Raw genomic sequence first — 12,548 nt, forward strand, 5'->3', positions numbered from 1 at the left:
GAATGTAGTATAAGTTGTATAAATAATAAATATTAATTTAAAATTATTATTATTATAATTATTTTATTTATTTATATTATAAATAATATTGTTTATTATTATAAATTATTGTTTTGTTATTATTTAATAATTAATGTAATTTAATTTAAAATATAAATAATTAACTATAATATAAACGATAAATTATGTTTATTTAATTTTAATATTATTAATAATTTTAATAAAATAAATTAAAATTAAAATATTATTTATAATATAAGTAAATATAGAAAATAATAATTAATAAAATTATCGTTATAAAAATAAATAAATATTTTTTAATTAAAATATTGACTATTTAAAAAATATATATATTAAAAATGATTATATATAATAATAATATTAAAACTAAATAAAATATTTAATATATTATACAATAATAGGTTATATATAATATTAATAAAAAATATAATAAAAAATTAAAAATTAAATTATACAAGGATAGTGTTGTACCTAGGGGACTAGTTGTTATTTTATATCAGATACTCAGTCTAATTTATACCAACAGTAAAAATGTAACACCATATTAAAACGTATAGTTTATACTATACCAATAGTGTAGTACCCCTCTATATCTCTAACCAAACATACTTATAATAAACTTCATATTTTGAATTATATAATTTAAAATATTAAAAATAAATATTAAAATAAATATTATATTTTATTAACTATTATATTAAATTCTATTTTTTTAACGTAATATAATATATATATATATATATATATATATATATATATATATATATATATATAACACAACACATAGATATAAGAGATAATAAAAAAATATAAATATTTCTCAATTTTTCAATTTTAAGTAGTTTAGATATAATTATATTTTTATTTTATGATATTTGAAAATAATATTATAATAAAAATAATTATATGAATATAATAAAAAAAATGAAAGAAATTTGATTACTCCTAATGAAAAAAATTGGAAAAATAATAAGACTTTATATATATTTATAATAGTAAATATAAGAGATAAATATATTTTATTTTTTATTTTATAATTAGTTTAGATATAATTATAATTTTATTTGATAATGTTTGAAATAATCAAGTAAAAAATAATTAAATGAATTGTTATTGTAGAAGAAGAAGTTTGTTGTACTTGTATTATAATATGAAAAATAAATAATTCGATTTTATATATAGCATTAATTATGAGATAATAATAATAATAATAATAATAATAATAATAATAATAATAATAATATATATATATTGTTTTATATTTTATAATTAGTTTAGATATAAATATATTTTTATTTTATAATATTTGAAAATAATCTCATAAAAATAATTAGATAATTATGATCAAAGAAAAAAAAAGTTAAGTATACATAGGAAAGAATGAAAAAATAATACGACTTCATATATAACAGTAATTTTATTAAATTTAAAGGATAAAGAGATATTTTGATAAATAAAAAATTAGAGTAATATTGTTTCGCTTTTTTTCCTTTTTTAAAATAAAATTCATATTTTAGTTTATTGTTTTAACATGTTTTCATTTAAGTCTATAGAAATAAAGTGATTATAAATATATATTATCAAACATACTTATTTTAAATAAGTCTTTAATTAATATATTCAAAATTAAGTGATAAGTCAAATTATCAAACATAGTGGTGGTAAAAAATAAATAAATATAATAATACCCTAGGTCCTCAACCTCTTTAAGGTCTTAGATTCAAGACTGTCAGACAGAAAGTTCTTATCGTTTGAATAAATTAGTTTGGTAAATTTGCGGGTTATGTGTTTAACCTGCGTGGATTAGTCGCATTTCGAAGAAAAAACAGAAACAACATTCTCAAAACAAAAAAAAAAATAATATTTATAATTAGTTTTATAACATAACTATCAAATTAGTTTTATTAATATCATAAGTGTTTAAAAAAAAGTTTAATTAGTAGTATATATATTGTTATTTTTTACATTTGTTTTTCTCATTTTATTTATTATCTAACTAAAATGATAATTTGAAAAAGAAATATATTATTTAGTAATATAAAAAACTATTTTATACCATACATATTGTTAGGGTGTTATATGTATTTGTAATCTTCTTTGGAGCATGTTTATTATCCATTAGGTTATGCTGCAAAATATTATTTTGATGTATTTATTATTTTTTTATGGATAATTTGGTTGAAAAACAATTGTCGAACATTTATCAACCAAAATTGTTTGTTGCCAAACCTTTACAATGCTACAATCTTAAGATTAGTTTCTTTCTTTTGCCCCTTTTGAGAGATCTCCTCTAACATTAGTTTGAGTTCTATCCACTATTTTTATGATTTTGTCGTTTCATTTCAACAAACTATCCATTTCTTAGAAAAAATAATTATAAAAAAAGAAGAAAAAGTAGTTTGAATTGTCCAATGTAATAAGTTCATACTAGTAAGGTCTTCTGTTAAATAATTTTTTTGATAAGTTCGTGCACATAAATTGAATTAATTTTGTTTCTTTTTGTATGTTTCTTTTTTCAAGATTATCTGAATCAAGATGTGTATATAAATGCATAGTGATGCCATGCATTTCACATCAACTAATTCTCCTTCTCTTCATGGCTATTATCATGAAGAATTCACCATCCAACATGTTTGTTATTGTGTTGCAAATAGCATTAGTCTTTATCCTAAGTTTGGAACCTATAGGTAATTAAACCATCTCATCCCTTCCAACCCTACTTTTAATATCAAATGTTTGGAAGACTATGTTTTAAATATGTTATATAGCAAACTCTTGTCGCAACTTGACTTATAACTTATTTTGTTTAACCGACGTAAAATATTATCAAGTGCTCATTTCAAAAATGATATTATCTTTGTTTAATTGACCTTTTGTGTATTTAACGCAGTTGCACAAGTAGGAGTTTCCTACGGAATGATGGGCGATAATTTACCCACTAAACCTGATGTTATCACCCTATACAAACAAAATAGTATCCAGAGATTGAGACTTTACGATCCAAATCCAGAAGCACTCCAAGCTCTCGGGAGATCCAACATTGAGGTTAGCGTTGGTGTACGCAACGAAGATATTCAAAAGCTAGCATCAAGCCAGGAAGAAGCCAACACTTGGGTCCAAACCAATATAAAAAACTACCCCAGTGTTCAATTTAAGTATATCGTGGTTGGAAACGAAGTCCAGTTACAATTTGTTCTATCAGCCATGCAAAACTTGCTCAACGCGGTTACTGCTGCCGGTCTAATAAACCAAATTCGGGTCACCACAGCCGTCCATAGTGGTAACCTAGGAGAGTCCTACCCGCCATCGAAAGGCGTGTTCAGAGCCGATGCAAACGTGTTCATCACTCCAATAGCGAAATTTCTCGCTTTAAACGGTTGTCCCCTGTTTCTCAATGTATACCCTTACTTCGCCTATACCGGGGCCCAAGGAAATGTGTCACTTGATTATGCGCTCTTCAATTCACCAGGAGTTGTGGTAACTGACAATGCTTTGGGGTACCAGAACTTGTTAGATGCTATGATCGACGCTTTTTATTGGGCGTTGGAGAAGGCCGGGGCTGGGTCTGTGGAGATCGTTGTGTCGGAGACAGGGTGGCCTACGAGCGGAGGGAATGGAGCAAGCCTTGAGAATCAAAAGAGTTATATTCTTAAACTTATTGATCATGTCAAGAGTGGTCGTGGAACACCCAAGAAGCCTGGAAAGTTAATACAGACTTACATCTTTGCCATGTTCGATGAGAATCAGAAAACTCCCGAGTATGAGAAGTTTTGGGGTTTGTTTACTCCAGACAAACAAATCAAGTATCCAATAAATTTTGCCTAAAAACAATAGCAGACAACATGCCACACTTTTTCTTTTGTTTCTTAAATAACTATATGATGGCAAATTTACAATTAATAAAATGTTGTGTATCTTATATTTCCAAAAAAAATAAGAAGTACACATATTGTTAAGTTCTTATTATTGTTCTGATTCACTTTAATTGTGTTACACTTGTTTGTTATAAACGACATCGTAACGCTACTTGTTTTAATATTGCAAATCATTCATTACGGGCAAAAATGTATCATATTCATAGGATAACATTCAATATTTAATAAAAGCACATGGATAAAATCATATATAGTTTATGGGCTTACATAGGTCTCATTTTTGCAAATTCACTTATGTATCCCATATGGAGACCTATATTCAAAATCTTCTTAAAAAAATATTAGGGTTGCAACATAGGTTGTATTGGGTAAGACAACTTATGCAGTTACATAGACCCTCACCTTTATAAGGGCTCATTTTTTAATATTTAATAATATTATATTATTAATCTTATTTTTCTCCCTCTTTTTTCCTTTAATATTAAATATATATTTATAACTATTTTATCTCTTTTTTAATCTCTTATTTATTATAATATATTAATAATTATATTTCATTTTATATTATTAAAATTAAAAAAATTACTATTTTAGGTGCCAAAAATTCAAATTTATATTGAGCCTTAAATTTTTTCAGGCCTGACCCCAATATTCCAGGTAGCTAGGGAATATAATTAGTACCAATTTTTAAGGGTACATATAATTAATTAGTATGTTTTTGTAACTATAAAATTATTGACATCTTATCCATAGAATATAAAAGAACTAGGCATAAAACGGTTCTTTTGAATTTTAAAAGAAATTAAAAAAAAAGTTCATATCTATATAATGTTTAAAATTATTTTGGTAGTTAAAACCAATTTGAGATCTATTTATAAACTCTGTCATCTAATTAAATTGTTTATCATGATGTACAAATTTGATAATAAATCACTTTTTTTCAAAAAAATAAAATTATTTGAATTTATAAGTAATTTGTTTTATCTATATAATCTCATTTGGCATACTAAATATTATATAAGTTATTTTCAATTTTTATAGTAGCCATTTTAAATATAATTGTTATTACGACAATAAATGTGACAATAATATTTCTTTTTAGAGATAAAATCAAGCTTGTTCTTTGTCTCAATATTTTTACTTTGCCAAGAAAATAAAATTTATTTGATAAATAATTATTGTTAATAAATTATATATAATCAACTTGAAGGAGAAATACAAAAAAATTTCATATTGTGGTGTTAAATATTATTCTCGCAATGAAGTAAGTGAAATATGTGCACTAAAAGGATTATGACTAAAATATAATGACTTGGCATAATCTAATTACGTGTTACCACATCATCATAGTTAAAAAAAGAAAATAGAAAGTTCGAAACAATTGATTTTTTTTTTAAAATTGGTTGCAGACAAAGTGAAAATTAAATACGAGACTTTTGGTCTACAAGGTAATACATATTGTTACTTGATCAACTTAATATGTTTTGTGTATTTTTTTTTTAAAGATGATGTAGCATCAAATAAATAAAAAATGAATAAAAGGACAAAAAAAATTACATGAGTTCAAAGGAAATCAGAATAAAACAAACAAAATAAATGACAATAATAAAAAATGGAAAATTACAAATAACAAATGAAAATGGAGAATTAAAGTGCAATGAAATAGTGACTACGCACATAATGACACAAGGTGTTTTGTGTTTTATTTTTGTCATAATTTTGTTTTTAATGGTCTACGATATTGTTCCCGGTTAAATATGAAGTAATGAATATTTGACTTAATGAAAAAGTTACTTTTTTTAAAAAAAATAAATAAATTTATGTAAAAAATTAAAAATTATCACATAATTCAATTTTGTTTCAATCACTATTCAATTTAAAAAGATTTTAATTCAATTTAATTGTATTTTTATATTAATACGAACAATTGTTATTTTTCATGTTATAATTTAATAAATTTTAAATATAATAATGATTAAAATAATAAACAATTTTCACTTATATTATATTTCATGGACTTTTAAAAGTAGAATACATTAATTTGTTTTTACACAATAACAATTTCTAAAATAAGTTAGATCAAAAATACCAATTTAAGTCATTTTCTAAATTTCTAGACATTACATTGTTTGGATTATAGTAATAAAAATTAGGATTTTCTGAAAATTATGTAGATCACAAATAATTTTGATTTGACTTTTTAATATTATAAAATCAAAACTTCATACAAAAAGGTGAGTCAATTTATAATTCTTAATTCTTATACTGATTTTATTTGAATGAGGGTAAAGTGACAATTTTTAAAAAAATAGGTGAATTCTAATGAGATGCAATGTGGGTCAAAGACATATATAATCTATCTATATATATATATTTTTTTAAATAAGTATAAATTTTAATCAATTAGACTAATAACATTTTTATAATTTACCTATATTAATACTAGTGTAAGTTACTTAATTTTGTAGATAAGGGTTTCTTTGATTATATTATAAAATATTTTAAAATTATTAATGTTATCTATAATATATATTACAATCAATCTATAAATATTTTCAAACAGAAAAAAAATAAATATTATATTAAATAATTAAAATAATAATATAGAGTGTAAAATAATCTTATGTATTTGATCGAACTAAAATTAAGATCTGAATACTGAATTTTATGTACTTAATTACTTAAATAATAAGAGATAAAAAAAATTGAATTAACAATGAAGATAATTGAAAATTAAGTATTCAATATTCTAATATTTAAGTATTCAATATTTTAATTGTTTTAATAATATTAAAATTAATTTCTGAATAAATATCAAGATTATTATACCCTTATATATTGAGGATATTAGTTAATAAACTTAATATATTAAAATATATAATTTAATATATTAAATAAAAAATAATTAAAATAAATATTATATTTTGTTAACCATTATATTAAATTATAATTTTTTAACATAATATATATTTATTTATATATATATAAGAGATAATAAAAATATATATTTTTCTATTTTTTATTTTAATTAGTTTAGATATAATTATATTTTTATTTGATAATGTTTAAAAATAATCTCATAAATAATACGATTTTATATAGCATTAAATATGAGATAATAATATATATATATATATATATATATATATATATTATTTTCTATTTTATAATTAGTTTAGATATAATCAATAATCTAGTAAAAATAATTATATAAATTAAAAGAATGAAAAAATAACACGACCTTATATATAGTAGTAATTTTATTAAATGTAAAAGAATAAAATGCTCTTTTTGATGATGTTTTTAGAGTAGAGCGTTTAGCTTTTTTTTCACTTTTTAGAGTAATATTATCTTTGTTTCATTGTCTCTTCGTGTATTTAATGCAATGGCAGAAGTAGGAATTTGTTACGGAATGTTGAGCAACAATTTACCCACTAAACGTGATGTTATCACCATATACAAACAAAATGATATCTAGAGAATGAAACATTAGAATCCAAACCCATATTCCAAGCTCTCGGGGGTCCAAGGAAATGTGGCGCTGGATTATGCACTCTTCAGTTCACCCGGATTTGTGGTTAATGACAATGCTTTAGGGTACCAAAACTTGTTAGATTCTATGATCGACGCTTTTTATTAGGCATTGGAGAAGGTCTTGGCTGGGTCTATAGAGATCGTCATGTCGAAGACACGGTGTCCTACGAGCGGAGGGAATAGAGCAAGCCTCCAGAATCAAAATAGTTAAATTCTTAAATTTATAAATCATGTGGAAGGGTGTTAGAGGAAGTTTGAGAAGTTTTGGGGTTTGTTAACTCCAAACAAATAAATTAAGTATCCAACCTTCAGAGTGATGGTCGTACATTCCCTTGACTGTGTCATCTCTATAAATACTTTCAAGTGTTTTAAAAGGAATATTAAGCGTTTTGCGATTGTCTTCCCGATACTTGCCATTATTGTTATTTGTAGAGATGTCACATTCAAGGACATGTACAACCATCGCTCTTATAGTTTTTCTAGAAAAAAATTATAATATTAGATTATTTTCATTAGTGACCAACAAACGGATGTCTTCAAAGAACCAAAATGCGATGCAATGGAGGAGGGATAATGATAGTGTCATGTGTGATGTTGTTATTCTCTTTTTGATAGAGTTATTTTAACTGAGTTGTGCTGAAAAAATCATGAAAATCTAGAGTTCCCACTAAGATCTATTTTTTGGGTGGGGTGCGATCCACTGTGTGATTTTAACCGATAATAGATGTATGCGCAAATGTTTAATCTTAGTTAGTCGATATTGTTTGTGTCTCAAGGAGGTGAAGACGACCATTGAGAATCCTTAATAATGTTATCATATTGACAATATATTCAGTCGGATATTTCATTGCTATTTTAGAAGATTTTCACACATTAATTTTTAATATATATTTATTTAATTTTCCTACAGTATATTTTTGTCGTTGTGCGTAAACTACTATCAATTTCATAATATCATTGCATGGTTTTATTTTTTTTTTTAAAACTGCATAAAAATAATAGCACCCAACATGCCAAACTTTGTCTTTTATATTTTTTAATAACTAAATGATTTTAACTTACAATAAATAAAATGTTGTGTATCTTATATTTGCAAAAAAAAAACAATAAGTCCCCATATTCATAAGTTATTGTTAATGTTTTGATTGACTTTTATGGTGTTGAACTCGTTTGTTATAACGACACTATAACACTACTTATTTCATTATTACAAATATAGCGGCGCTAAATATGCGTCCAAAAATGTTCATAAATATTTTACCGACGCTTGTTTAATATTCGACACAATATGTGCCAAAAAACATTACAATTTCATCACTCTTATAAAAGTGTGTGCTTCAATACTAGTATATATATATATAATAATAATGTTTAATTTCAATGTTTAGATTATCGGGTTGAGAGCGGTGGTTAATTTGGATATGTATGTAAGAGTAATAGATACATGAGTCGTCATGAGTTGACCCTCCCCCATAAACTTGAAAAATTAAATTAAAAATGTGATATACATAAGTTTCAAAGTTGTAACCTCACCGTATAAGTTTAATATTTTAAATTCAATTTTAAGATAAACATATGACATTTTTAACAATATAACTTCAACATTTTAAATATCTAAACTAATAATATTTTTAATTCATTTATATAATTTAATATATATATATATATATATATTCATATCAATTATATATTCACACATATAGAATTATAAAAAAAATCAACAATCTTAAAAAGTGCCACTCAATTGTTAACTCAATTGTTAAGTGTTTATTATGCATAATAAAGATAAAGAGTTTGAATATCACATTGTGCAAATTTATAATAATTTTAAAGAGGGAATAAAGAATATGTTAGCTGACGGAAGTCGGTAAGTGAGTGAGAATAAAATTATTGTTTGACAGAAGTTAGTTAATAAAGATCGGTAAAGAGGAGATAGTTGGGTAATAAAGAATATGTTGGTTTGCTGAAGTGAGTTGATAAAGGTTGGTAAAGAAGAGATGGTTGAGTAATAAGGAATTATATGATGGTTGAAGGAAGTAAGTTAGTAAGCATGTGACAATAAGATTGTTGGTTAACTGAAGTAAGTTGATAATGATCGATAAAAAGGTGATAGTGGGGTAATAAATAATATATTGATCGATGAAAGTGAGTTAGTAGGAGAAGTATTATTATGATAATTTTGTTATTTTGTTTTTAACCGTACATATATGAAATAATGAGTATATAACTTAATAAAAATAAGTTTTACTTTTTCAAAAATAAATAAATTTATGTAACATAAATTAAAAATTATCACAAAATTAAATTTTTTTTTTTTCAATCACTATTCACTTTAAAAATATTGTAATTCAATTTAATTGTAATTTTTAAATATAATACAAACAATGTCATTTTCCATGTTATAATTTAATAAATTTTAAATATAATAATGATTAAAATAATTATTTTACACAATTTTCACTTATTTTATATTTCATGGAATTTTATAAATAGAATACTATTTTGTTTTTACACAATAACAATTTCTAAAATAAGTTAGACCAAAAATACCAATTTAAGTCATTTTCTAAATTTCTATACTTGACATTGTTTGGATTATAATAATAAAAATTACAATTTTATGAAAATTATGTAGATCACAAATAATTTTGTTTTGACTTTTTAATATTATAAAATCAAAGGTTCATACAAAAATGTGAGTCAATTTATTAATTCTTATACTTATTTTGTTTGAATGGGAGTAAAGTGACAATTTTATAAAAATTAGGTGAATTCCAATGAGATGCAATGCGGGTCAGAGACATATATAATCTACCCATATTGATATGTGTAAGTTAATTTTGTAGATAAGTGTTTCTTAATTTGATTATATTTTAAAATTATTAATGTTATCCATCATATATATATTACAATCAATCTATAAATAATTTCTAACAGACCAAACAAAAATTATTTTAAATACTTAAAATAATAATAAAGTGTAAATAATATTTAAAAAATTAAAAATTAAGATCTGAATACGATATACTAAATTTAATTAACAAACTGGAAGTATTCAATATTTTAATTGGTATAATATTAAAATTAATTTCTGATCAAATACATCAAGACTATTATACCATTTAGTAAGTGGTACAAATTATATAGGGTATAAATTATATAGAGGTATAAATTGTAACGAGGTATAAATAATATAGGGTAGTATAAGTTGTATAGGTTATTGATGTTTGATATAAATTATAAAAATGGTATAAGTTGTATATGATTTATAATTTTGTGTTTGGTATAAGAATTTAGTATAAGTTGTATAAATAATAAATATTAATTTAAAATTATTATTAATATTATTATTTTATTTATTTATATTATAAATAATATTGTTTATTATTATAAATTATTGTTTTGTTATTATTTAATAATTAATGTAATTTAATTTAAAATATAAATAATTAACTATAATATAAACGATAAATTATGTTTATTTAATTTTAATATTATTAATAATTTTAATAAAATAAACTAAAATAAAAATATTATTTATAATATAAGTAAATATAGAAAATAATAATTAATAAAATTATCGTTATAAAAATAAATAAATATTTTTTAATTAAAATATTGACTATTTTAAAAAATATATATTAAAAATAATTATATATAATAATAATATTAAAACTAAATAAAATATTTAATATATTATACAATAATAGGTTATATATAATATTAATAAAAAAAATATAATAAGAAATTAAAAATTAAATTATACAAGAATAGTGTTGTATCTAGGGGACTAGTTTAAATTAGTTTAAATTAATAGGTTATACTCAGTCTAATTTATACCAACAGTAAAAATGTAAAAGAACACTATATTAAAACACTATTGGTATAGTTATACTATACCAATAGTGTAGTACCCACTATACCTCTAACCAAACATACTTATAATAAATTTAATATTTTAAAGTATATATAATTTAAAATATTAAAAATAAATATTATATTTTATTAACTATTATATTAAATTTTAATTTTTTAACGTAATATAATATATATATATATATATATAATATAATATAATATATATATATATAATATAATATATATATATATATATATATATATATAAATAAGAGATAATAAAAAATATAAATATTTCTCTATTTTTCTATTTTAAGTAGTTTAGATATAATTATATTTTTATTTTATGATATTTGAAAATAATATTATAATTAAAATAATTAGATGAATATAATAAAAAAAAATGAAAGAAGTTTGATTACTTCTAATGAGAAAAATTGGAAAAATAATAAGACTTTATATTTATTTATAATAGTAAATATGAGAGATAAATATATCTTATTTTTTACTTTATAATTATTTTAGATATAATCATAATTTTATTTGAAAATGTTTGAAATAATAACGTAAAAAATAATTAAATGAATTCATAGAAGAAGAAGTGTGTTGTACTTGTATTATAATATGAAAAATAAATAATTCGATTTTATATATAACATTAATTATGAGATAATAATAATAATATATATATATTATTTTATACTTTATAATTAGTTTATATATAATTATATTTTTATTTTATAATATTTAAAAATAATCTCATAAAAATAATTAGATAATTATGATCAAAGAAAAAAAGGTTAAGTATACTAGTAACTTACAATAGAAAAGAATGAAAAAAATAATAAGACTTCATATATAACATTAATTTTATTAAATTTAAAAAGATAAAGCAATATTTTAATAATTTTTTTAGAGTAGTATTGTTTCACTTTTTTTCCTCTTTTAAAATAAAATTCATATTTTAGTTTATTATTTTAACATGTTTTCATTTAAGTCTATGAAAATAAAGTGATTATAAATATATATTATCAAACATACTTATTTTAAATAACTCTTTAATTAATATATTCAAAATTAAGTGATAAGTCAAATTATCAAACATAGTGGTGTTAAAAAATAAATAAATATAATAATACCCCAGGTCTTCAGCCTCTTTAAGGTCTTAGATTCAAGACCGTCAGACGGAAAGTTCTGATCATTTGTATAAATTAGTTGAGTAAATTTGCGAGTTATATGTTTAACTTGCGTTGATTAGTC

The 12,548-nt window shown here is 21.7% G+C and overlaps 1 protein-coding gene across 1 annotated transcript; it reads left to right on the forward strand.

The window, feature by feature from the left end:
• The first annotated feature begins 2,617 nt into the window (after positions 1-2,617).
• Positions 2,618-3,846, forward strand: LOC124935453 (glucan endo-1,3-beta-glucosidase, basic isoform-like). Its single transcript, XM_047475886.1, has 2 exons — positions 2,618-2,708; positions 2,912-3,846. Exons 1-2 carry the CDS (start codon positions 2,618-2,620, stop codon positions 3,844-3,846), a joined length of 1,026 nt encoding a protein of 341 aa, XP_047331842.1.
• The last annotated feature ends 8,702 nt before the right edge of the window (positions 3,847-12,548 follow it).

The sequence above is a fragment of the Impatiens glandulifera genome, chromosome 4 (assembly GCF_907164915.1).
Source record: "Impatiens glandulifera chromosome 4, dImpGla2.1, whole genome shotgun sequence".
Classification (NCBI taxonomy): Eukaryota; Viridiplantae; Streptophyta; class Magnoliopsida; order Ericales; family Balsaminaceae; genus Impatiens; species Impatiens glandulifera.

Excerpts from the sequence above, each read along its gene's own strand:
- LOC124935453 (XM_047475886.1), top strand. The coding sequence starts at position 2,618 with ATGGCTATTATCATGAAGAATTCACCATCCAACATGTTTGTTATTGTG. Across the intron at positions 2,709-2,911 it reads CCTAAGTTTGGAACCTATAG|TTGCACAAGTAGGAGTTTCC; the intron begins GTAATTAAACCA and ends TATTTAACGCAG.